Source organism: Trachymyrmex septentrionalis, unplaced genomic scaffold, assembly GCF_001594115.1.
Source record: "Trachymyrmex septentrionalis isolate Tsep2-gDNA-1 unplaced genomic scaffold, Tsep1.0 scaffold53, whole genome shotgun sequence".
In the NCBI taxonomy this organism is placed as follows: Eukaryota; Metazoa; Arthropoda; class Insecta; order Hymenoptera; family Formicidae; genus Trachymyrmex; species Trachymyrmex septentrionalis.
In genome coordinates this window covers 1,561,540-1,587,385 of record NW_017305705.1, presented here as the reverse complement: position 1 = coordinate 1,587,385, position 25,846 = coordinate 1,561,540, and the positions used below count along the sequence as shown (strand labels likewise).

The 25,846-nt window shown below is 32.3% G+C and overlaps 6 protein-coding genes and 1 pseudogene across 9 annotated transcripts in view; 3 read left to right on the top strand and 4 right to left on the bottom strand.

Annotated features, from left to right (window-relative positions):
- Window positions 1-377: 377 nt before the first annotated feature.
- On the top strand, window positions 378-3,228 carry LOC108752062 (nuclear receptor 2C2-associated protein). Of its 4 annotated transcripts, none has more exons than XM_018492667.1 (4): window positions 378-656; window positions 821-911; window positions 1,013-1,207; window positions 3,173-3,228. In XM_018492667.1, the coding sequence occupies exons 1-4, from the start codon at window positions 619-621 to the stop codon at window positions 3,188-3,190; spliced, it is 342 nt and encodes a 113-aa protein (XP_018348169.1). In that variant the 5' UTR covers window positions 378-618; the 3' UTR covers window positions 3,191-3,228. The 4 variants fall into 4 exon arrangements, with proteins under 4 accessions (XP_018348169.1, XP_018348168.1, XP_018348167.1 ...); XM_018492666.1 differs by lacking the exon at window positions 3,173-3,228 and adding an exon at window positions 1,856-1,928; XM_018492665.1 differs by lacking the exon at window positions 3,173-3,228 and having other exon boundaries at window positions 1,013-1,348.
- Window positions 1,653-12,263, bottom strand: LOC108752064 (MAM and LDL-receptor class A domain-containing protein 1-like). Its single transcript, XM_018492669.1, is given in 16 exon segments — window positions 1,653-1,745; window positions 1,817-1,982; window positions 2,174-2,556; window positions 2,682-2,900; window positions 3,164-3,508; window positions 5,316-5,742; window positions 5,819-5,995; window positions 6,441-6,813; window positions 7,120-7,314; window positions 7,665-8,079; window positions 10,464-10,656; window positions 10,862-11,009; window positions 11,215-11,375; window positions 11,715-11,882; window positions 11,980-12,070; window positions 12,142-12,263. Coding segments are annotated over 16 exon segments (3,576 nt in total). The 5' UTR covers window positions 12,213-12,263; the 3' UTR covers window positions 1,653-1,701.
- A 496-nt stretch (window positions 12,264-12,759) lies between these two features.
- On the bottom strand, window positions 12,760-17,412 carry LOC108752066 (OTU domain-containing protein 5-B). Its single transcript, XM_018492674.1, has 12 exons — window positions 16,736-17,412; window positions 16,543-16,641; window positions 16,026-16,117; window positions 15,740-15,864; window positions 15,480-15,619; window positions 15,096-15,251; window positions 14,865-15,021; window positions 14,561-14,781; window positions 14,357-14,476; window positions 14,126-14,281; window positions 13,862-14,051; window positions 12,760-13,470 (listed from the first exon to the last, which is right to left on the bottom strand). The coding sequence occupies exons 1-12, from the start codon at window positions 16,880-16,882 to the stop codon at window positions 13,310-13,312; spliced, it is 1,764 nt and encodes a 587-aa protein (XP_018348176.1). The 5' UTR covers window positions 16,883-17,412; the 3' UTR covers window positions 12,760-13,309.
- Window positions 17,413-18,911: 1,499 nt separating this feature from the next.
- On the bottom strand, window positions 18,912-20,742 carry LOC108751964 (annotated as a pseudogene).
- Window positions 20,743-21,797: 1,055 nt separating this feature from the next.
- LOC108751882 lies at window positions 21,798-22,517 on the top strand. The gene is made up of 2 exons (XM_018492357.1): window positions 21,798-22,038; window positions 22,168-22,517. The coding sequence occupies exons 1-2, from the start codon at window positions 21,798-21,800 to the stop codon at window positions 22,515-22,517; spliced, it is 591 nt and encodes a 196-aa protein (XP_018347859.1).
- Window positions 22,518-23,318: 801 nt separating this feature from the next.
- On the top strand, window positions 23,319-25,012 carry LOC108751946 (actin-related protein 10). Its single transcript, XM_018492445.1, has 5 exons — window positions 23,319-23,603; window positions 23,687-23,839; window positions 23,915-24,199; window positions 24,273-24,549; window positions 24,659-25,012. Exons 1-5 carry the CDS (start codon window positions 23,524-23,526, stop codon window positions 24,989-24,991), a joined length of 1,128 nt encoding a protein of 375 aa, XP_018347947.1. The 5' UTR covers window positions 23,319-23,523; the 3' UTR covers window positions 24,992-25,012.
- Window positions 25,013-25,195: 183 nt separating this feature from the next.
- Window positions 25,196-25,846, bottom strand: part of LOC108751935 (eukaryotic translation initiation factor 3 subunit F) — a 1,827-nt gene continuing 1,176 nt past the window's right edge. The window contains exons 4-5 of the mRNA XM_018492427.1: window positions 25,553-25,774; window positions 25,196-25,466 (exon numbers count right to left, since the gene is read on the bottom strand). Of these exons, the coding sequence (XP_018347929.1) occupies window positions 25,293-25,466; window positions 25,553-25,774 (396 nt within the window). The 3' untranslated portion in view covers window positions 25,196-25,292. The remainder of the gene's footprint in view (window positions 25,467-25,552; window positions 25,775-25,846) is intronic.

Sequence of the window (25,846 nt, the reverse complement as noted above, 5' to 3'; positions counted from 1 at the left end):
TTTCTTATTCCTGCACTAGATTGCACTAGAACTTTCTTTCACGCTTTCACCAAATATTAATACCCGTATTCATAGTCCTTCCTAGAGAAAAAAATTTCTCCATTAACTTCAATATAGTTAAAATTTTCACTTTTTACTTTTCATCCTAAGGATAAAGTTTCATGATTGATCCTGAGTTGTGATTGGCTGCCAATATTGACTGCCGGTACTGAAAATCTATAGGACACGTAACGTAAATTGTAGCATTTTCAGTGCTGAAGGAATAAATTTGGAACATGGTCATTATTTATTCCTATTCCTAATATTTCCTCTATTGTACGTAGGACCTAAAATACACAATACGGAAATGGAATGAAAGTTGTTTACGACTGGTTTACAACAAATTCAGAAATTTCAGAATACAGAGTGCTAGAGAGAAGCAAAACAAAAAAAGAAACAGAAAATATCGGTTTACCACATTGGAGAGAAGCTTGAAAAAAAGAAACTAATTTATAAAACGGAAAGAAATATAATCTTTCTCTGACTTTGTTAAATGAATAGTTAACGAGAAATTTTATTCTTTATTCACAAATATGATATAATTATTTCTTCTTGTAGAAAAAAAATAAAGATACCGATATGACTACTCTGTTGACAGAAAATAAGTTCGAATGTCGGTTAGTTTTATCTGTTTTATGTTTGCAATAAAATAAAGTAAATAACAGAAATGGTTATGAAAGAGAAATTCGCTTAAAAAATTGTTATATTCTATCATATAATACATTTAAATAAAATATGTCAAAAAAGAAATGCTTTAATAATGATTTGATATTTTATTTAGGGTGAGTTCTGTGCTAAATAAGAATGTTCAATCTTATGGAAAAATGTGTATGTTTGATAATTGCAGTGAAACATGTTGGAATTCTGATGCAGTAGGTAACCAAGTTTTATTATGAATCAGTTCTTCATGTACTTGACTATATATTTTAATATGATGACAAACATATAATATAACATATAATATATATCACAGGGAAGTCCACAGTGGGTCCTTATTAACTTTGAAGAAGAATGCAGTCTCTCCAGCTTTGAAGTAGAATTCCAAGGTGGATTTGCTGGAAAAAATTGTCATATAGAAGCTGGTAATGACAAAAAGGAGCTAATAGTTGTTGAATCTTTTTCTCCTGAAGATAAGAATAAGCTACAGCGATTTAATTTAAAAAATCAGGTCAGAGCCAAAATTTTTAAATTTGTATTTAATGAAAGCACTGATTTCTTTGGCAGGATCATCATATACAATTTATCATTGTACTCGTGATATCCATTTTAATGTCTTAATTATAACTCTGTACATTACAACAAATGTTTACATAAATACAATCTTTGTAAAACAATATTTATTTTAATAAAATTTATATTACAATTTATTATTGTTTGTAAATTATAATAGAACTTTTTGTAAATATATATCTAATTCATTCAATCATATAAAAATGTTTTGGGCTACACAAAGATGATTTTGCATTACACATTTTTTCTAATTAAAATAGTTTATTTTATATAAAATGATTTATTCTACTTAAAATAGTTTATATTATATAAAATGGTTTATTCTATTCGTAATATAATTAAGTACAATATTAATAATATAAATCCTAGATGTTAAATGCTTGATAAAAACGATTATTTCAACGTCAAGAGAAACTTATTATATGATTTTTTTCATTCAGCCTCGCTTTGGATTGGTTGAGCACTGGGTGGTCGAACTGAAAAAAGAACACATAAATATTTGTACTATTTGCTTCCATTTGCTATTCTTATATTTTATTAGTCTTACTTGCGCAGGATAGAGGTTGAAATTTTATATCGTCAACAGCGAAGCCTCCGTTACTGGCGCTTCCCTCAAGAATAAGTCGATATGGAATTCGCGCTTCAATTGCCACTTGTGCCGCCATCCATACCGGTCGTGGATTATTTAATCCTTTGGCTGTCAATGACCATAACTACAATAATGAAATTAAAGGTTTAGAAAAAAATCAACCAAAATAAACCACATCTCTGTTCCACAAAAAATGCTCGTTCCATTTAATATTAAAATGGAAATTAAAATTCGTTTTATACCAGAGAGCTCAAAAGAATATATAATAAATGATATTTTAAATATTACATTCAGTTTTATATGTAACATTCGTACCGGTTGCTCTTGTTCGCCTTCACTTTCTCCCTCAGTTTCTTCGGTAGGCATTTTGATTACTCGTAGAGTGGTAGACTCCTCCACGCCAAAGGCGGCGAACCAAAAAGTGAAACATACAAACTCTTCATCGGGCGAAGCATTGATGATAGGCGATTGTAATTGAACCTTCGTTGATTCCTTGTTTGTTGTAAAGATGTCAAAGAATACAAAATCGCCAGGCGCACCAAAAGTTCTGTCCAATAATTGAGCCGGTCGATGGGTCTGAAACGCGCGCTGCCACATTACAGCACGATCGTTATCGGAAATAGTTATGTTCTCCCATCCGCACAAATCCTTCTCAAAGCTACAATCTTCTGGGCGGACGACTGCACTCGTTGGTTTCACTGTATGTAAATGTAAAACATAAATTTAATGTATAAAATTAGGTAAGAGAGAATAATACTGTACTCCAAAAGGAATAAATATTTATTCCAGAAAAAAGAAATGAAGAAAAGAGAAAAATATTTACCACTGCAATTTCCGGTGTAAAAAGAGATATCATCAATTCCTATGCTACCAGTAGCTCTATTCGGACCCCAAGTGCCCTCGAATACGATATTAAAATCTGTGTTTTGATTGATATTAGCTTGAGCGTAGTTCCATGTGGGACCTTGATTATTATATAATTGCCATATAGGTTTAGCTTTCGAACTATCACCCTCTGCTTGCATGTATAATCGCAAAACTCCTATAAAATTAAAAATACTGCTTTCATTGTATCGGTAAATTGCATTTATTTTGAAAGGAATTAGGCTAACAACAATCCATTTTATTGAACTGAATTTTTAGATTCTCTATTTTTTTTTTTAATAATATCATTTGGATTAATTAAGATTAAGAAATCTTGTAATAAAATCATAAGGAAACATGAAATCTAAATCATAAAAAATTATAAAATTAATTTAAAGATAAAATATTCGATCAAACTAATAATTTTTTTTTAAACTCTACCTAAACTAGGTCCTGTGGAATCAATGAAGGGCTCGAACATAAAATACCAAAATGTAATGCAGAGCGGTTCTTCGGAAGCTTTCATCTGGCGACTGACCAGCTGAGCGGTACCACCTCCAGATGATCGCGGACCACCTCGAAGACGTCCAAGGCCCAAAAAATATTCGTTGCGTCGATTAACTGTGTGTCCACTGCTGTACGGTTTCCTTTGATTTCTTGGGCCTAACACCTGAGTAGATACCCTTTCCCATTCGACACGATCTGGATCCCGCGAATTGATCCACTCACATTCATCAATCTCAAAGGTGCAATCCCGCGATATCGGAGCAGCCACTTGAGGTGAAACTATCAAATCAATACAAAAGGATTAGAAATCGATTTATGAAATCAAATACTGATCGATGTAATGCAAGAGACGAAGTATTAGTTTAATGTGAAAACGATACATATTATTTATTCTCTCAAAGGTCCCAGGTTCGATTTCGAGGTTTATCTCATACGTTAACTTTTCAAATTTTATTAAGGCACCGTTTTTTTTTGTCAAATTATAGGTAAGAAAACAAAGGAAATAACACTGTGACTCATAATTGGTGCTTACTACTGAGAGTCGAGATATTTGCAAGACGTAGGCAAATGTCTCGACTCGTCAGTCAGCAAACTTAAATCTATTCTGTATGCCATAGTGTTAGCTTTCTTGTTTCCTTACTTATAATGCGATAAGAAAATAATTTCAAGCAGAAAATTTGAAAAATCAGTATATGGGATAGACTTCAGAATCAAATCTGAAATGCTTCAAGAGATTAAATACAAATCAGCCATTTTAATATTAAGCTAACACTTTTAAAGCAGACTCAGATCTTAAGATGTGTTTGGAGAGAAACATATGATGAGACCACCTTATATACAATATCGTTCATAAAGGAAACACTTAAGATTTTCTCGCTTTTTACATACATTATCTTGGTGAAAATAATCGTAAAGAAGTTTTTGCATTTTAAAAAGAAAAAATAGAGATTTTGTTCTAAAGTAACAAATTTTGTTTATATGAAATTTAGTTCCTGAATTACATTAAAATTTCCGGTGAGATCCGCGTTCTTCGTGGCTCTATGGATTGGGCTAGCCACCGGTCGCTTCTCCAGGTGGCAGATCGGAGGACGTCCGAAGGGAATATCAATCTTCCGGGTGTGAAACCCTGCATGAGATTAAGAGTCCCTCCGAACAGTGGTGGCTATAAACGGTCCCTCAGATATAAAATCTTGCGCGTGGCTGAGAAGGCCGCTGCCGCGGACCATCTTCCCCCCATTAAGTTGGAAGCTATCGAGATAGAGCTACATGGCACTGAAGGAGCAGTGTCGCTGTCAATGGTTCTAGAGAACCGGGTGAAATTTCAGAGTATTTAGCCTTACTCACGCATGTGGGACTCTGTGTGAGCAGCGTGAATGGATTGTTTAATTCCTTAGGTACTCGTGGGATCAAAATGGATCTTAGTCGAACATCAAATGAAGTTAGCATGAAGGTTGAGAGCTCGAACAGCAGGATCTTGGAGACTGAAGCTGAACCGACGGCTGCGGCCGAATAAGCTCGTTTGGACTCTAGAGGCACGGCGATCTCTGAGTCAGGACCAGCTGTCGCTGAGGATTGTCCTTTTAAGAACAATCGCAACGGGATGGAAAAGAAGAGGGCCAGGCGGGAACGGGAGAGAACTCCAAAAGGGGCTTTTATCTGCCCTGCGGGTTCTTCTCGCATACCAATTAGGATGGCTAAGGAGCACACCGGTGGTAAACACACATCGGAAGGGCTCCAATGAAACCCCTCCTTTAATAGAAAGACTTATTGTTAGTAAGAGGAGCAATAGGGTCCAAGGATTTATACGGACCCGATTGAAAGTTCTATTTTTTTCTTCTTTAAAAGGCGTTTTTAAAAACTTCTACATTTTTTTCATCGAGATATTTAAGTTTTTGGAAAATACAAGAAAACCGTAAGTATTCCCGAATTTATAAATATATTTTCTATACTACTATATTTTCAACTTATTAGCAAGAGAATCTCAACTTACTACAATTGACATTTATAAGGACAGTTTTACGCGAGAAAATATTGAAATCTAATTTCTCGTTTTAATATAAATTTTAAATAACACTTAAGAACTTACCAGGGCAAGCACCTGGCCCATACGAAATATCATCGATTGCGATATCTCCCATGCCGGTGATTCCTACTGATGCTTCGAAAACTAGCTGATAATCATCGAGGGAGCTGATTGTAACTTGTGACATGAACCAGGCATTGCCCGCGTTTCCGGACAGACCCCAAATCTCTTGTAGCTGTGCATCTGAACTACGAAAATGACGTAGAAATAACTTTAGGTAACCGATTCCAGTTCCAAACATGTGGAACCAGAAATGCATGCACATTGGTGCATCTAGCATTGTTGCCGGGAAGCTCGAACTTATGAGTTTCGCCGTGTCTCCAGGTCTTCGCGGGAATCCGGAATCGATGAAAGCGTAACCACTGGCTGTGGCACGGTCGCTGGAACTATCCATCGCTGGACCGGTTGTGGGATTTGCACTTCCACGACTCTAAAAATAGACATTCTCAAATTCAACATATAAGCGCAGAATAATAAAGTTACATAAAACTTAGTAGCGCACTCACTATAGTCCAGTCGAAATCATCTTCCGCATCATTGTTCCAGTCACAAAAGCCAGCGGCAAAGTTACAGAATCCAACGCACGACGTACCAGGCTGCAGATCTATGTCGTCGATAGCGATATATCCGCGATACAGACGCGACGGATCCGTGGAATCTACTGGCACACCTTCAATAACTATCTAATTGGCAAAATTTTTATTATTTTCTAGAGACACTGATAATAAAAAAATTATGAAACACGAAGCGCTAAAAATATGAACAATATATAGAAAACTATAGTTTAGAAGAAAAGTTTGATATGTTCCAACATTATATATGATGAGTTGTGACTTTGACAAACAAATAAAATAATAATATATATTTGTAAATGAATTTCTGTAATATTACTCTCTGTAGAAAATCTCTGTAATATTAATTGTTTCATCGAACAATTTATATCTTCAACTTATATCTATTGAACAATTACTATGTTAATTGAATAAACTACAAAAGCAGTTGGAAAACATTAAACATTTCTCCAGTATCAATAATTTTAACATAAAGGTTTTTGATTTTCTGTACTAATTATAGAACACTTCGTGTTTACTAATTAAATTTTGACTGAATCAAGTTACAATAATGTACCGAGTGTAATTCAGGGTAAGTATAAAGTATTTGAGCTTGCTGCCATGCTCCGAGCGTATAATATTGCGCGTGCCACATTACGCGCTCGTCTACGATTTCTGGCAGATTTGCTGGTTCGCAAGGCACTGTAATATTTTCTACAGGCAATTCCTCTGTCACATCTGGTTGTTCCTTCTTAAATGAGAACGCGTCCGTTCCAACATGAAGCAATACTCGTAGTCCTGCGATACTCAGACCGTCCATGGTGTATTTGAACATAAAACAAGTGCCGGATACCCCGGTGCTGCCCAATTGCGGACTGTGTAAAAGACCTCCGAGACTCTTGAACTTCACATCCTTTGAAGGTATCTGTGATGTCTCCAGAAAGGCATATCTAATGCATTAATCTATATTCAAGATTATCCAGTAAAACACATTAAATGATAAATATAACATATAGTAAAACTCATAAAAACATATGTGGCATGGTATAGTAGAAGAGTTATGTATCCTATGGAAAGGATATATAATTTCTTTACAACACAAAAGAAGAAATCCATGTCCAATTTTTCTAATAGTCGTAATCTAATATAATTGCAGTTAAAGACCAAGAATCTTAATTTAATACTGAAGAAAATATGATTGTTATATATTTCTATTATATTAATAAAATGACGAATATCTTCAGCGACTTTTTTACCCTCCCTCCATTGAGCCGCTAGCATCGGCTGATGGTCCACCTAACCAGTTGGTGCCCATTCCAGTTCCTGAAGTCCAATCCAAAGCACCATTGCCATTTTGCCATTCGCAAAGTGGCATTGACGGTGATGGCCCGAAATCACAGAAGACTTCCTCGACAGTGACAGTCGGAGGTGGTGCAGTAATCGTAGGAAATCTTATAAACATAAAATTGCGAACAGCATATTAAATTAATTGAGCTCATGATTAACATCGTAATATCTTTATATTGTAATCATATAAAATTTTATCAAATTTATTGAGTCATATTTAAAGTAAAAATTTAATTAAAATTAATTGAAAAAGTCTAATTCTGTTGCACATTCGTATCCCCGAGATTCGTGAAAAGTATCCTCTTTTTTTTTTATTGCTTGTTACTCAACAGCTATCGATGCTGAATACAATTGATATCTCAATATATTCAATATAAATGTTTTCTAAAGAATGATACTAAAAAATATTGATCTTCTAAAGAGAAAGATCTTCTTTTTTAAAAAGGAAAGAAACCTTTGTGAAGGATCTCTTTGCGCCAACGTTGTGGGTTGTGGGGATCTAGGCGGTAAAGATCTTTCCGTGGTGAAAGGTGCGGTACTGCGGGTCGGTAGGATATCCGGCTTGCCTGGCCACTGCCTGGGTTCGATGCGCTCTACTTCGTCCAGCGGTTCGCGGTCGCGATCGACAGAATTGATGGGAGATTGCCCTGAGTCGATCAAATCGACGGATTCTGGTCCATCAATTGAAACGCCGTTACTCGCAGTATTTCTTGTCCAAATAGGACTAGTAGAGTTAGCATTCACAAGATCTATTTGTTCCCCGTGTATCGCCTTCAAGGTAGCTGGAGGATACCAAGTCATACTCCACGAAGGATATGACCAGCAACTTAATAACAAGATCCACCACATCTTTGGATACGATTACGTTTCTTGAATTTATTTTGTCTACAAAGGACGAGTAAATTAAAATTAAAATCAAGGATTTAATTTGTGAAAATTTTACTACGAAATTCTAACTTTCTCGAAATCCAAAATGATCCTAAATAATCTTCTACTCTATTAAAATAGAGATTAAAGTCTTTTTAGATTGTAAATGATTTAATGAATATTAATTATGTTAATAGCTAAAAAAAAATTGAAATTAAAAAATTTGACTCTTAATTGAAACATAAAAATTCTTAAATATGTTTTTACTTTCTTAACATTAAAAGAAGTAGATACAGAGAGTGTCCCAGAATGACCGCCACATATTTCATGTGCTGATAGAGTGGACTAAACTAATTGTAAGTCGAAAAATCTATCATTTTGCAGTAGTTTTTGCAATAGTTAATAAGATATTAATTAAAAAATCACTAAATATTGATTTTCAATCATTTTTTATTCAAGTACTATCAACTTTATAGAGCAAGAGAGCAAAAATTATTTAATTTCTTCTCATACAGTTTTGAGAATGTTTACAGAATTTTTTATCAACTTTTTAGTACTGCATTTTCTTATATACATATGTATTGGCAACTATTTTTACCAACATGAGAAAATGCGATACTAAAAAATTTTCAGAAATATGAGAAAAAAATAAACAAATTTTGCCACTTATTGTTTTTCTGTAAAGTTGATAGTATTTGAATAAAAAATTATTGAAAATCAATATTTAGCGATTTTTAATAATTAATATCTTAACTATTGCAAAAATTACGAAATAGTAGAGGACTTTTCGACTCAGTTTAATCCACTCTACTACACGAAATATTTGACGATCATTCTGAGATACCCTGTGTCTTATAACTAACAATTAACAAAGTGAAATCTAATAATATGCGCACAGAACAGAAAGGGATAAAGAGAAAAAAATCATATATTAAGTATTTAATTTCACAGAATGTGTGAATTCTTTATGATATTTCCTTTTAATATTCACTTATTTTGGATAGGACTTATACTTCGACGCACGTGTCATGTATCGTCCATTACTCGATGATCAGGATCCTCCAGATATAATGATCTGAACATGGAGCTTGTTTGGCAGAATTTTATCTCACTAAAAAACATGTAATAACGGATTACGAAATTGTAAATTCTGTCAGTTGAATTTGTTTGATTTATCGAAAGAAGAATCTTTTTTTTCTTCACAGTGGAGAAGAAAAAGAGATAAAATAAATAGATAGAACCGTTTATGACAGAATCCAAAAAGAAGCGCTAAATAAAAATAAATCCTCAATTTACAAAATCTTAAAAACTCAAATACACTTTCAAACAATAAATACATATATAAAAATAAACTACTTATTACAGATTTTCAGTTTGCTCTTGCACTAAACACTTTTATTCCTTCAAGACAGTTCTTTCAATTCTCTCACACTGTATCAAATAATATCGATGTCACGAAAAAGAGTTTGGAATGGCAATAAAAAGCCTGACAAAGTGATATCTGTACTAACGAGATGTGAACTGTACGGTTTTTCAGTACCGTCACATAGACATATAATGAAGCGGTATATATACAGTTCCGGTCTTAGCATCCGGTTGTTATGCATCCCGTATTCGGGGAAGCCCGATAGCAATTCGTCGAACAATGAAATTCCATCGAGGCAGAATGCCGTAATAATAAGATAAAAATCTGATCGTCCATTGGCAGTAAATCGATTCTACATATCGCTTCTCAAACGACAGGTTTTCAATTATTTAGGTATGATATACGTTCATCGTTCATAATTTAATTTCCTCTCAATAATTAATTAATACAAAGCATCATTAGTTAATACAATAATAAAAGTTTATATTTCATAATGTATAACATATACGCATTGCGTATATGTTATACATTATGAAATATGAGAAGTGATTTTTAGCTTAATCGTATTTTATCTATAAAAGTACTATAATAATTAAAAAAGAAATGTCATCTAATTCAAATGTGCCTTAGTTATCATTCTTGCACGACTTAAAAAATAATTTTTGGAGATGTCACCGTATAAAAAATTAATATTAACAATTGAATAACTTAATAATCGTCTCACGTTTTAGTGAAAGATAATTTCATGTACAAATTTTAAAAAATGTTTAAATTATGTGAGATCTAATTGGCACGCAACAAAGATCGCTTTTGCGAAAGTCTAGTTAAGATTCTCTTAAAACCATTTAATACGCGTTTTTCATTTTATAAAGCAAATTTCTGTTTATGTAATATCATTTTTTTTGTTCGTTAAAATGTCTAAATATTAAAGTTTCGATTCAGAAAATTGCGGATTCAAAAATTTAAAAAAAACATATGATTTAAAATTGTCGTGTTCTCGTTCAGCGAGATTAATGCCACGCCCAAGATTCAAATATACTCGAATAATATAAGGTACAAGAAAAGGGCAAAGCACTAGCTGATCAGTACGGGGTCGACACAAACTGTTCTTTCTCAGCATCTTCGATATCAGATTCACAATGGATGCTGACATCCACTGTGGTAAAGGCTCCGGCGGGCTATTGTGCACTAATTTCGTAATTTCCACTAGACTCTGAAATGATAATCAAGCACATATTTATTTATATAAACAATACAAATCTTTTACGTTTTGTAAAAATGTTTCACTATTCTTTGCATTAAAAAAAAAGATTCTTATATTAAATTCTTTATGTACGATATTTAATAATATCACTATTTTATATATAATATTTTACTTTAATTTTGACTATGTCTCGCCGTTAATTAATTTAATTTACCGTGGCCGGAAATGGAAACTTTTTCGTAACCATTTCGTATAGTATAACGCCCATACTCCATATATCACACTTAAGTTCATACGGCTGTACACTTAGCACTTCCGGAGCCATATAGTAATAAGATCCTGCGTGACAAGTTATCGCGTCTCTATAAAATAAAATAAAAACAATTTTGTACAAGATAGAATAAAGATTATGAGAGAAACGTTAATTTAAATAAAAAAAATTAATTTAGAGATGTAGCGATTTCAATGATGCTTATTGATAGTTTTAGAATTTAGAACAGTTTAATAGTTCAGTACTGCAATAAAAGTACAACTTGTTAAAATTAAAATTGACTCTTTAATGCGTACTCTTGGATATTTTTTGAAAGGCCAAAGTCACCGATTTTAACGATGTCTCCGCGACTGCCAGTTAACATGATATTTTCTGGTTTTAGATCCCGATGAAGAATTTTGTTTGAGTGAATATGATGTACTCCCAAAGTAACTTGCGAAAACAGATACAATGCGTCCTAATAAAAAAAATTTTTTTAATCATTTTTATCTATGCTAATGCGTTTGTTTTTGTAAAACATTTATAAAATTATTATAAGTTTTAAATACACTTTATTGATTATAAATGTTGCAGATCTGTCCAATTATAAACAGAATATAAATTAATAATACTGACAGTAATTTAATTTTTATAAATTACAATATACACACACACGATTGAATGTGAATATTACTTTAACATATACAATTTTCTATATAATTCTAACATAACGCAAGTTTGTAGTTGTCGAGTTAAAATTCTAAAAACATTTTTGATAATATTCAGATTACTAAAATCTAATAATATAGAAAATTACCTCTTCTTTAAGTGGTATTTCTCGTTTTTCTAGCAAATCCTTAAGAGTACATCTAGTTGCATATTCCAGAAGAATATAGCTGTAATTATTATTTTTCCATGCTCCATAATAAAACACTATGTTTGGATGTCTCAATTTTTGTAGACATCGTATCTCTCCTAGTGTTCTCTAAATTATAAAATATATGTCGAATTTTATATTTTACTTTAAAAAATCGATATGTAATGATATGTATCGATATGTAATCGATTATGTAAGTATATACCTCAGAAGGTGAGTGGTTTGCTGCATTTAAATCTTGTGCTTTTATAACAAATGGCTTTGAGTCTTTCTTCCTTTTCACCAAATATACAGTTCTAAAAATACACATTATTCTATAGAAGATAAATTCAACTTATACATATTTAATCACATTTATTTCAAATACCCAAAAGTTCCCTTTCCAAGTATGCTTTCGAATATGTAGTCATCTATGTGCACATCCATCTTGATTTTCATAAAATAAGAAACTGAAGATTTGAAGTTGAATTTGAATTTCACGAAATTGGATTTTATCTAAGACAAGTAAAAATATTTTGATTGTGATATGTAGTTCTACTTATTGAAGGACTATTCAGTCTGTTAAAGTAAATTATATAAACAGAAATATTTTCTTAGATATGTATATATATATATGTGTGTGTGTGTGTGTGTGTGTTTTACTTTTCTAACTTAAATAACATAAATTTATGTGCTGCTTACACAATATCAAGGATAGTTATTATTGTTTGAGGAGTTTTAAGGAGTTTGAATAAGTAGCCATTTATTCTATAAATTATTCTCTATATCTTAAATTATTAAATTAAAAATTCTGAGAAAAATGTATGATCGAATTCTTGTTAAAAAAACTTAAACACACTTTGTTTTAAATTGTAAAATTAAAAAAGGATATATATTTAAAAAATCTTTTTACATTTATATCTCACTTATATTATGACAATATTTGGATGGTAAGTTAAATGTTGACAAATTAAAATTACAATTAAATGATGTTTTATTTATACTCTTTTTTTTACAAATAATGCAATGCAGATTTTTCTAAAGCGTTGTGACCTAAACTATATCAAGAGAAAACATCACGATTATCAAACAATATATATTCTGCCTAAAAACGGATTGCGTATTTTATAGTGAGATAAACGTCAAACCACAAGAGGAGTATAACATAGATTGATAGTGGTTATTATAGCAAAACATTTCTTTTTTTTTACAGTCATAATTTCGGAAAAAATGATGCGAGTTATTTTCTATGATAATATAAAGGTATCCACAACGAAATGAAGATACGCAGCTACTTTGCAAGTGTTAACAAAGCGTTTAACGACTGTAATATACGTACTCGTAGAAAATCTCATACGTACGTTATTTTGTTGAGAGAGATAAAGAGAAAAGATCGGAAAAGAAACCAAATAATGATTATTGCAACATTTACTCACGGATAAGAAAGCAAATCGCTTTATGTCCTACCACTATACGGGATTAGATAATATTGCAATATATAAATGTATATATCTTTACTCTGATATCTTTTGAACTTTGTCGTTACTGACCGCATTTCAAGAATTGTTAATAGAACTGTTACTAGACTCTATCGTATTGACGCTATCATTTCCGGTGGACACGGATACGCGTGACTGCTTCAAGCTATCCAAGTACTCTTGTTGTGAAGTTGCCAACACTTGTGAAAGTATTTGGCTATCTTCCCAATCCGTCAAACCTAGAAAATTAGAAATTGATGAAAGTGCAACAAAATTCTTATAGTTTAATATAGGATTTCTCTAGGAGAGAAAATCCTTAATTAATATTTACTTCGAGATAGCATACTATAAATTTAAATTAAGCAAATTGTATAGCATAAAATAACGTTTCGAGTAAACCTTGTTTCTTATATAAAAAAATTTTAATGTTAATTTAATTTTAATTATAAACAAAAATTTTTAATTATAAACAAAAAATGTGTGTGTGTATGCACGCGCGCGCGCGTGTGTGTACATTAATATGTATATTATTTATATGTCAAAAGTATCACATTTTTATTTAAAAAATAGTAGTAATTTTTTTTTCTTTCCTTAAAATATAGATAAACATAATTTAAAAACAATTTTCACCGAATACTTCAGGTGGGAGGCGATTGAACAACGAGATATCGGGTGATGCATTTGCCTCCTTGCTGCTTCCTGGTACAGGCTCTTGCGACATCATTTTCGCTTCGAAATCTGACGGCAAATGGGATATGCTAGATCCTTGAGTCGATTGATGTTGCGGCGATCTCTTGTTATATCGTACTGCATCATTGACCTAATAATCATAACAAACGTCTCTTATATGAAATATCTTAAATTTTCGTAGCAAGAATAAAAGACAAAAAGGACCTTTGGAGAATTACGTAAATTATCTTGGCTAGTTTGTGTCGTAGTCGGAGAAGAGGTATGGCTACGCTGCTGTCCACGACCTCCATGTGAATGAAAGTGTGAATGATTATGTTGCGCGCTCGTAACTGTGCTTGTACTGCTACTACTGGCTGATCGCTTGATTCAAAAGTCACGACTGAGTTTTTTTGCTCCAATAGAAGGATAATTAACATGATAACCATTTTTACTTACTGCCTTACGCATTTCATTATCACGCAACCATTGCAAATAGCTTTCACGGGCTACTTGCTCTTCAATAGCTTCATTAGTCGCCTCCCAGTCGGTAGCCTTTATTTTATCCTCCAGCATTGTCTTTCATAAAATAGAAATATTTGAATATCTTTTGGATAATTGTAAAATTAAATAAATCCATATTTATGATCTTATAATGATTACCTGTTCAATATGCAATTCCTCACTCTGACGAACTGCATCTGATATCAGAGCTCGATCAGCGGCACCAGGATTGTATGATGGTAGACCAAGTCCAACGCCTACAGTAGCTTTAAATGGATCAACTATACTATTATAATGACTGCCACGTTGATATGACAACCGGATTGGTTCATTCATTGGTTCACCACTTTCCACCATAGTATGAAAAATATTAATAGGTTCTATAATAATAAAAAATGATTCAATAACAAGATCAAAAGCAACATGAGAAATCTTATAGTATATAAATGAAAAAAGTATGTACCAATGCTATAACAATATAATTGGATAGTACGATTGTAAATTTCTGACATAGCTTGCATCTCTATATGATTTCCATGTACATACTCTTGTCTTTTCCTGTCTACATACGTGCTAAAATCTTCTGCCACAAAATGGGAGAAAAATTCCTGATTAGAAGCCTAAAAGGAAAATAATTTTTCATCAAATTGCATTAAAATAGCATAACGTATTATCCTACTTGTGTTACACTTACAATATAATCCATACAGTGTTTTCGCACAACGCCATGCATTTCTTGATCGCCATAAATCTGATCTGCTACAGCTCTAAATAAACAAGCTCCATCCTCCGCCATCTTCTTTAATATAAGCCCCTTTTTTTTCAGACGTTTCTCAAACCATCTATCTCTCTAGATTATTGAGGATACAGAACGTAATGTGTTAAGTCTGTACCAGATTAGAGATTAAAAATAAGACTAAATTTAATCAGAAGAAAGAAAACCAGTATCACAAGTTTAGTGAACTTTATTTTGACTAATTAAATTCACTCTCAGTCTCAATTTCAATTTCTGGTTTGATATAAGTGTTAGATAATGTATTGTATTTATATGAAAAATATATAATTTAACAATACTTACCTCCTGCCATTCAGCTAACGTAAGATTATTTTCAGTACGTCCTGTATACTCATCTCCACTGTTGTAGCCAGTTGCCAACTCGTCTAAATTTGAGGCATTTCCGACAATGCTTACTCTTCCACTTACGTTAGTATCCGTGCCTAAATAAATCGAATTTATTGCCTTGTGTTCCGTGTTTATAACCATCAAAATTTTATTTGAATGGTTGATGATCTGTTGTACAAGTTAAAAAAAGATTTTTTTAGTAAATCTTTTATTACCTTGCGGACCATTGCAAGAAGCAGCAGGTGGAGTAGCCTGTCTCTCGCGTTCTCTTTCTCTCTCTCTTTCTCTGCCTCTATCCCTCTCTCGTTCACGCTTTGTGCGTGAAGGTCTACCAATACAGCTATTAAAAGATTAGTAGATTTCTTATTAAATATAAACATAAACCTATACCGTAAAGCATGTAAAATACCTTCTGCATACCCTATTTTATGTAAATTATATTACAACACACAAGTGCATTTTATAACATCCATTTTTAATCCTTGCGTTTTTTTCAAATACCTGTGGGGACTGACTCTCTGTCTGTGACGTTTACCATGACTTGGGCCACTCCCATCTTCAAAATGTTTGTCTTCGCGGCGGTCAACGTTTGTCTGTAATAAAAACATCAGATATTAGCAAAATAAATCTCTCCAAAATTTTTTGACTAATTGTAAGATCCTTATTCTGTAACTCTTAATGATAGTAATAATATCGAAATATTGTCGTTACACAGATTTATATAAAATAAAAAAAGCTGTACAGTGGCAATATAATATCATTATATAATATATCATTACTATCCTTAAGAATTATAGAATAAGAACCTCTAAGCAATCAATTGTACAATTACTGACTGTATATAGTACAAATATTATTCATGCATTGTTAATTATTTTACTAATGTCTCTATATTCGTTAGCAATAAACACTTTTTTTTAACATTTAATATTTATATCACTTTGTCAATGCACAAAATAATCTATACAATACCAAGGCTATCCAAAGCAAAGGAAAGGTAATCCTGTGTGCGTTATACCTCGTACGAATTGCCAGTTAACACGAGAGAACCGCTATGAGATCCATGATCGCTTTGGACTCCATGTAGATCGACGGCAAAGCCGCTGGCGCCCCGTACCTAGTCAGCGAGTTGGCAAAACTTCTGTTTTAAAACCTGCTCCTTTTAAGCAGAGAGACAGAGCAAAGTCCGGAAATCGCGTTCCGTCTCTCACCTGATAAGGACTGTTCTGGAGCGCAATGCTGCCGGAACTGTGCTCGTTCTGCACGACCCCGTGATGGACGTCGACCTCGGATCCGGCGCCTCCCTCGCGCGTTCTGTCCTTCGACGCATTCGCCTTCTTCTTCGATAAAATTGTCATGATCTCGAACGATCAATTCCTTCTTTATCTCTATCTCTGTCTCACTCTTTTTCTCTCTCTCGCTCTCTCTCTCTCTCTGTCTATCTATCTCGTCTTCGTTGTGGAGCGATGATGTCACAAATCGGTTCACGATCGTTTCGCGATCGCACACCGCGTCAACGTGAAGCGATCCGTTCACCCTCCCGATCGCCAGCTAGACCGTCTGCGTATCTATTACTTTTTTTTCCTCACAAACGAACTAGAGAATAGAGTTCCTCGCGGATGACCGCGCGCACCTTCCGCACTCTCTTCAATCCCACGTTTACGTCAACGTCGTTGCGTCACTCATACGACGAGAAATTTCGGTCAAGATAACGTGGTTCCATGGCCGTTCAACATGTCTGAATAAAAGCGACACGATATCGTCGATCGCTGCTATGTCTGGAATGTTTTGTCAGACGGCCATATTCGTTTCAGCTCCAGAGTAATCGGAGCCAATCGGAGTACAAAGAACACTTTGGAGATTGTGGGCAGCAACAGTAGTGACAAGCGGAAGATCGGGCATATGAATTAAGGTCTGCGCACAATGGAAGAAGTATTTAAAAGGAACAAAGGCTGGTATTCATAGTCGGTTCTTATTTCAAAACAGTTTTAGGGCAAAACACTGCGGAATAAAGAATAACGTCATAGAAGTAACCAATCAGCGTTATTCTGCGTTATTTCGAATAGCGCTAATTGGTTATTTGAATGACGCATTCTCTATTTCACAGCCTTTTTCCGCACAGTGTGATTTTATCCTTAGGCCGAAATCAGGCTACGCATTGAAAAATGAGATTGAAGATTAAAAGATTAAAATATAGCCAATTAAAATAATAGGAGCTAAAATTCTTTTCTGAGAAAGCACCCAAAAATAAGTACTGAGATTTCAACCTTATATTCTATCCTTAATGCCGCGTTAAGATTAGACAGAGATACTAATATATTTCTCTCTCTGTTATCGATTTTGCTAAAATTACTACCTACTATGCATGTTAGCTCAAATCGTCTCGTGTCGCGACTCTGATTAGAGGATCTCTAGGACTGTGTTCAAAATTTACTGCAAGGATTGAAAATTTATAGTTTACGTCATGTGCACTATAGATTTTTAATAGTAAATTTTGGAACACACACACACACAGCCTAAGTATTCGTAGGCCGGTATTTATAGTCAGATCTTATATATATATAAGATCGTCTTAAGTATGGTCTTAAGTCACAAATCAATCAGAAGGCTCCATTAGCGTCTTAAGACATTACTTAAGACGGTCTTGAAATATGACTAGACTATGAATACCGGCTGTAGGCTGGGTCCAGTTTGGCGCTCATAACGCTTTAGGGTGGAGTCTTAGGAAGCATATTTGCTGCATATCGTGTAACCAATCAGTAATTAGTAAAGCCCATGACACATATAAAAACGTAAGGTCATAATACGTAAGCAGTAAAGAAATCGTAAGATTGGATTCGCTCGTCGCTCATCGCATCCATTGTGCAATAGGCATAACTAATCAGAAGCGATCCGCTGTTGTGGTTTCGTGTTTTAAGCCCATGACACATACAAAAACGTAAGGACGTAAGACGTAATCAGTAAGCGAATTGACCAATCATGGTAGAGTCCGTAAGGTCATAAACAGTAGCCAATCCAATGCATGGTCTACAATGGGCAATAGCAGTAGTGGATTAAAGAGTAGAAAAATCGACCAATAATAGTTAATTATCCCTCTCATTCGACTATATTTGTTGATTTTTATGCCTTAATCCATTAATGCTACTGCCCGCTCTAGACGATGCATTATGCTTGGTTATAAACATATAAGTTGAAAATATAAATTCTCAAAAATACTTATTTTTTTATTTTTAACACACGTAATAAATATGTTTCATCTTGAAACACGTCATAAGTATATATTATAATAGGCGATATAATATATTGTGAAAAACAAAATAATATATGCATAAAGATCAATGACCAATATTTTTTATGCAATCGAGTGATTTTTGATGTAATATATGACACAGTAGTTTTTAATTTAGATATTTTTAGATTTTATCTTATCTGGATATTCGGGTATTCTATGTGATATAACCATAGACCTACAGTTCAAATATTTTTCTGAAATCATATGCTGGCATTATAATTCCTTTATTATTTCTTTTAAGCTCCTTATGCAATTTTTAAAACGTCGAAACTGTTGCCTTTGTATTTGAATTTTATCTTGTCTCTTCTTTAATATTTCTTGACTTTTTATGAGTATCTCAATTAATCTTGATGGAGAAATATGATAATGATGATCAAGATTTACAATTTCAGTCTTATTAAACATCAATAGTCTGTTTATATCTTCATCTGTAAAAAATAAAAATTTTCATGAAAGACTTTTTCATATTAATTATTATCTTATTCCATTATGTATATTTTATCACACTAAATAATTCTTTAGAAATTATTCTTATATATATAAGGTCTGTTTATGTTGCTTGCACTTTTTGCACTCAGCATCTTTGCTTTCTCCTTTAACACCAAATATATAGTTATCTCATTTTTAATGCAAAAATTTTAAAGGGTTTTAAGCAATGCGGATGGACCTATAGAAATACTAATAACTTTGATTTATAGCAAATTCGATCACTTGCATTAAAGCCTTGTGTCCATAATGTTAAAAATTGGTGCAAGATTCTGATGGAAAAAATTAACAAATCATATTTGAATAATTTAGTCGTGTGACAATTGGTCATGCATATAAGATTTTTATATTAAATTAGTGCATACTAAATGCTGTTACATATGAAATTAGCAAAGTTAATGTAAAAAAGCATATAAATATTTCAAACATTTAAATTCCTAATAATAATATTATTACATTATATAACAGAATATACATGTATGTCATTGTCAAAGTTGATTAAATTATGCTGTTGCATTCAAATATTTATTATAAAACAGCCTTTAATGTATACTAATTAATGTAATTCGAATGACCAAATTCACCATTAAAAAAACTAAATTACAAACTTCATATCTATAATAAGATTAATGAGAAAATAGTTACCATCTGAATAAGTTTAGGTTAATTTATTGCAAGAAGCCTTTTATAGAAGGTCAGACTTATTATTGAATTGTATCTTCTGATTCTGTTTTAAATTCTCATCCAACATTACTTCATGAAAAGAAATATTTTCTGTTAACATCTAAACAACTAAATATAATTATTATATTTACATTTGTATTTTAATATTTTTATTTCAATAATTAAAAACAAATTCATACAACATAAAAATAAAGATTTTACCTGACTTTATAATATTGTTAAAACAGTCAGCCTTATTAAATATTGTTGGAATGCTTCCATCTTTTAACGTCAAATACTTTTCTCCTACCTCGTGTAAACAAGTTTACTCAAAATGGTCTGAACATAAAACACTGCTTTTGTCTGGAGTCCAATTCCCATACTATCAAGTCATTTCTTTAAAAGATTTGATTTATTCAATGGAAACCTAGATTTACAATATATACAAAACTATAATATATTAAGTTATATTTCTAATTAAATTTTTCTTAAATCTTACTTGAAAAAAGAATATCCTGATTGACGTATACGTTTCCGTTTACAATATGCACAAAAACGAGGCTTAAAATACATTGGAATATTGTTTCAATTGTATTTTAAATCCTGAACAATTGAGCAATTTTCTGTAAAATGATTGAAGTATAAAACGATTGAGTTTAATATTAAATTTTTTATAGAAAAAATATTTAGCTATTGTTTTTAAAAATGTTGAAAGAAAATTGACAAAATATTTATTAAGAATACCTTTCTTCAGTTCTAATTTCGATAAAATTATACTTATTCGATGTATTTTAGCATGAAACAAAAGAATCAGGCAGAAAAAAATTTCAATCTACTCTGCGGAAGGAGATATTAATTGTAGAAATTTGTCAATGCCATGTAAAAGTTTGCTATTAAGGTTATGAAACTTTATCATAACATAAATGTAACAAACTGCGCATGCGCCATAATTTGGATGTTGGACATGGTGAATTTCTAATTTCGCCATGTGCTCGCCCACACATACACGCATTTTTCTAATTTCACGGCTCTCTCTAGAAATTGGCACAAAATTTGAATTCAATCGTATACGATGTACTTTCCTTTCTTCGAAGAACACTAGGGCCATATTCTCGAAAAATATTACATATGAAAATGTAGGAAAATACTGTAGTATACGGTACCTATATTCAGAATGTGCTTACAGCTAATATATATATACTTTACATTACGCATCCCGGGAAAAAAAATGTTTTATATATAATTATAATAAGATATAAATCTTATATAATTGATATAAATGGACATATTTTATATATAATTACGTATAATTATATATAATTATACATGTATATAAAAAATTTTTTCCTAGAATATTATAGAATTTCAGAGATAAAAGCGCGCTTTTATCGATAAAAGCTCATTCTGAATAGATACAGGCCTACATATAGTATATTATAAATTTTCCTACAACATAACATAAATAGAAATTCTATTTATGAAGTATAACTAAAAAAAATGCGGAAATTGCAAAATGATTCATTTATAGACTCAGTTTTTGATCAGTGAAGAGTGCTATGATTCGTGGGCGCTTTTTAAAATACACCCTATATATGTTCAATTATAATGTATATTATATATAGGAAAGAGTTATTCTATTATTGGAAAAAATTACATAACTCAAGTTCACGGATGTAAACCCTTTCTCTCTCATTCATTAATCTGTTGGATATTAACAATATTTTGTTTCAAATGTTCTACGAAAATTTTGTTTTTTAAAATTTAGTAAATTAGTGAAGAATAGTGAATTGTTAATATTATTTGTAATACATATAAAAAGAAATCTAAAGATGATGAATAGTGACGATATCGACGAAAATATTATTTCATTATATAATGCTCAAAAGTGGGAAGAGGTTGCTGCTTTATCTTCTGCGAGTGACAATCTTAAATCTAGTAGATTATCATGGATATTTCCTGATATAAATGATTTATATTGGATAAATGATATTATACGAAAGTATAATTTAACTGGAATTGCAAGCATTGGTTGTGGTTGTGGATTATTAGAATGGTTATTACAAAAATGTTCAGGTAAATCTTTAAAATAATTTTGGTATATATACATATTATACATACACATATATATATATCTCTATATATACATATATATACATATATGTTTTTTCGCTAATACAATTGCTCATTATTATATTTTTTAAGGATTGGATATTGTGGGTATAGAATTGGATAGTTCTTGGTGGCATAGCAAATATTCTCCACCACAATTCTTAAAAAATATTATCTTTGTTGAAAACAAATCGATAAATTTTCAAGTACCAAAACGATATGCGATGTTATTTTGCTACTTTAATAACTGTATAGCATTCTGTAATTATATGGAAAGTTACAGAGGTAATTTAATTTTTGTTATTGGACCCGCACAAGGGAATAATTGTACAACAGATCCATTGCCATTCGATGAAAAATTTAAAAAATATAATTGGAAATTAATAAAGCAGAAAAGGCTTGTGTGTTCCAACAATTATATTGTTGCATACAGTAATAAATAATAATAATAATAAATAATAGTAGATATATTTAATTACATTTTCTATATTTTTTCTTTATCTTTTCCTTTTATCCATCCTCGTTTCTTAAATTTAACACACTCGCTCATGTACGCGTATTCGAATACTGAAAGCTGGAAATTGACCAATCACAGTCGTCAATTTCCAACTTCTAACTTCTGATTTATGACTAATGGCTTATTGTAGAACGGTCATTAAAGCGCGGAGCATTAATGAGCATCTAATGATATTAGATATTGCATAACACATGAGACATAAGAAATACGCATATATTTATGTTATAGGTGGTCACAGGTCACACGTATGTTGTATGTAGGTCTGTTTTTTATTGCTGCACTTTCTGAACTAGTACACATAGTGCAATAAATTGAAGTGAAACAAATATACGTTTGTTTCACTTTAATTTATTGCACCAGAGCGCAGCAATAAAAAACAAACCTTGTAATGTGCAGATACATATATGTGACCCGTGACCACGTGACAGTCAATACTTCTAACTTTTCCCGCAATGCGTGATGACACTAAAATCACATCTGCCGGATTTTCCATGGGTTTTCCTACATTCCTTGACCGTATTTCGAGCCCACTTTAAGAGGCTCCGCACAATAAAAGGAACAAGGAACAGAGATTAGAGAATAAGAATTTCAACCTATCAGAAATCATGTACTGTGGAATACACAGTTTCTGATAGGTTGAAATTCTTATTCTCTGTCTCTGTTCCAGATCTCGAGTTTGATCTCCTTCTTATTATTCCGTAGCTATGACAGTCCGCCATATTTTTGGTTTTAGAGCCAACGCATGCTCAGAACAAAACTGAATTCTTCGTTTGCTTGCACTGTCAGGTACTGTCGCTACTGTATGTAGTTATACTGTGCCTTTATCTTTATATTATGGCTACGATATTTCCAACTGTACGTCTGTCAAACGATTTGTGAATATTAAAAATTCGAGAAACGCATTTACGAGTAAATAAAATAATAAAAAAAAAATGCTTCGCGGATACGAGGGCGTGAGATATATCTCGGATAAGCAAATGGTAGTGTTTGATATAGGTAGCGCCTATACAAAGTAAGTATTGCGAAAAGGAAAATGATTCAGTCTTTACAATTTGATTGGATATATTTATATGTTAAATAAATGTTTCAACATAGGTTTGGCTATGCTGGAGAAGTCTCTCCACGTGGTATCATTCGAACAGAAGTGAGATGCTCGGAATCAAAGAAGATACGCAGAATTATTGATTATAGGGATGTCGAGGATCTATATCAATTACTTGTAGACTTTCTCCATCTATTGTTTTTTAAGTAAGATTATAAGTTGTTTTATATTTATTAAAGTTTGTCCTAGAATTTCTATTTAATGTGATTCGTGCGATATAGGTATGTTGTGATAAGCCCAAAAGATGCACGGATATTACTTTTGGAGTCTCCATTGGCGGTGACATCGTTCAGAGATACCCTCGCGAAAGTAATGTTCAGGCACTTCGAAATTGGTTCTGTGCTGTTTCTACCGAGTCATTTAGCAACAATTAGCACTCTTGGTATTGATACGGCTTTAGTATTAGATGTCGGATATCAGGAAGCAACTCTGATTCCGATCTTTGAAGGAATACCAATACTTAAAGCCTGGCAAGCATTACCTTTAGGTGGACAGATTGTACATGAGTGAGTTATGCTTTTCCATTTCTTATATTGAGGTTTACTTAACAGATATTTATATTCTTCTCATGATTTATAGGAATTTAAAAAAATACTTTCGAGATACAAGTGACCTAGAGTTGTCAGAAAATATAGTGGAAGACATTAAAGTAAGAACATGTTTTGTAACTACGCTAGAAAGATCTGCAAAGCTAGAAACCGAAAGTGCTTTGACTCCACCTCCTGACGTCACATATCCTGGTATTAAAAGAATTGTGATACCTGGAGAAATTAGAGAAAAAGCATTTGAGGTGTTATGGGAAAGGGATAATGATAATCTTTCTTTGTCTACTATGATACTCGACGCTATCGTTAAGGTAAAGTTAATCTGCTTTATACAATAAAATCTCTAAGATTGTTACATAACAAAATGCATGTTTCTAATGTTAAATTGTACAATTGTAAATTAATTTAATTTTAAATCAGTGCCCATTGGATACAAGGCGGATATTGGCTGAAAATATAATACTAGTCGGAGGAACAACTATGACAAAAGGCTTTGCGAGTCGCCTGAAATCGGAATTGTTGGCCTTAATTAAAAGCGATCTGTATAAAACTAAATTGAAGATGGAATCATTCAAATTCCATACAGCACCTAGTAAGCCAAATTACACAACATGGTTAGGCGGTGCTATTTTTAGCACGACAGATTTACCATTACGATGTTTGACAAAAGATGTGTATTTAAAAACAAATCGAGTTCCCGATTGGTCCAATCTTATAGATAATCAAAAGGATGAAACTTCTTATGAGATATGAATAAATTAATGAGTAAGATTTAACGAAGTAATCTATAAAAATTAAGTAAATCATTGTATATTTATTACATGTTATAATTGTAATTATTTATAAAATGCATATTGTACATATAATTATATTATTTAATGATGTACTTTTTATAATTCATTGATTATAATTACATTTTCACAAAATACTGTTTTAATTCCAATTGATAGATAGTATTAAAAAAGTAATCAAAATATATCGGAGAGAGGATGGGCTAATATTATTGATTTTTTTCTGCATTATTTATACAGCGTGAAGAATCAAATGCTTTCAATCATAGAGTTGTAAGCAGAGTAAGTTTTTCGTTAAGCTGCAACTGTGTTTTTATCAACTGAGATAACGCAACAACCATCAGAAGATCCTTAACGTTACTATTAAACATTTCGTCAAATTGATCGCTCGTCATTTTTGGCACGGAATGTACCATATCCAAAAGAGCTCTACCTACCTGAAATAGTAGAATAATCATGTATATTGATTAAATAACCAAGTATTTTACAGATAAAAACAGATTTCACGTCCATCTATATTTACTTGATTATCTGGTAGTTGTTTTCCTGCTAGAACATCATCAACATATGCCAATACTTGTTCTAACATTAAAGAAAGTTTAGAGCAGGCCTCTGAGACTTGCGCAAGATCCATCATGGGTTCTATTCCTCCACTAGATTTAATTCCGGACGCTTGTATGTGAGATGGTAATTGAGTCTTTGAACACAACTGCAGTCCTACTACTTCTGGCTCATAGCATGTAATCTATATGGAAAGATTTTGCAATATTAAAAATAATCTTTATATAAAGATAGATTGTTCTTAAGTTTGTTCTTT

Coding starts and splice junctions, on each gene's coding strand:
- LOC108752062 (XM_018492665.1), top strand. CDS start 619: ATGACTACTCTGTTGACAGAAAATAAGTTCGAATGTCG. Junction 657..820: donor GAAAATAAGTTCGAATGTCG/GTTAGTTTTATC, acceptor TATTTTATTTAG/GGTGAGTTCTGTGCTAAATA. Junction 912..1,012: donor CATGTTGGAATTCTGATGCA/GTAGGTAACCAA, acceptor TATATATCACAG/GGAAGTCCACAGTGGGTCCT.
- LOC108752066 (XM_018492674.1), bottom strand. CDS start 16,882: ATGACAATTTTATCGAAGAAGAAGGCGAATGCGTCGAAGGACAGAACG. Junction 16,118..16,542: donor TAACTGGCAATTCGTACGAG/GTATAACGCACA, acceptor TTTTTATTACAG/ACAAACGTTGACCGCCGCGA. Junction 13,471..13,861: donor CCTCCCACCTGAAGTATTCG/GTGAAAATTGTT, acceptor CTAATTTTCTAG/GTTTGACGGATTGGGAAGAT.
- LOC108751882 (XM_018492357.1), top strand. CDS start 21,798: ATGAATAGTGACGATATCGACGAAAATATTATTTCATTATATAATGCT. Junction 22,039..22,167: donor GTTATTACAAAAATGTTCAG/GTAAATCTTTAA, acceptor ATATTTTTTAAG/GATTGGATATTGTGGGTATA.
- LOC108751946 (XM_018492445.1), top strand. CDS start 23,524: ATGCTTCGCGGATACGAGGGCGTGAGATATATCTCGGATAAGCAAATG. Junction 24,200..24,272: donor GGTGGACAGATTGTACATGA/GTGAGTTATGCT, acceptor CATGATTTATAG/GAATTTAAAAAAATACTTTC. Junction 24,550..24,658: donor TACTCGACGCTATCGTTAAG/GTAAAGTTAATC, acceptor ATTTTAAATCAG/TGCCCATTGGATACAAGGCG.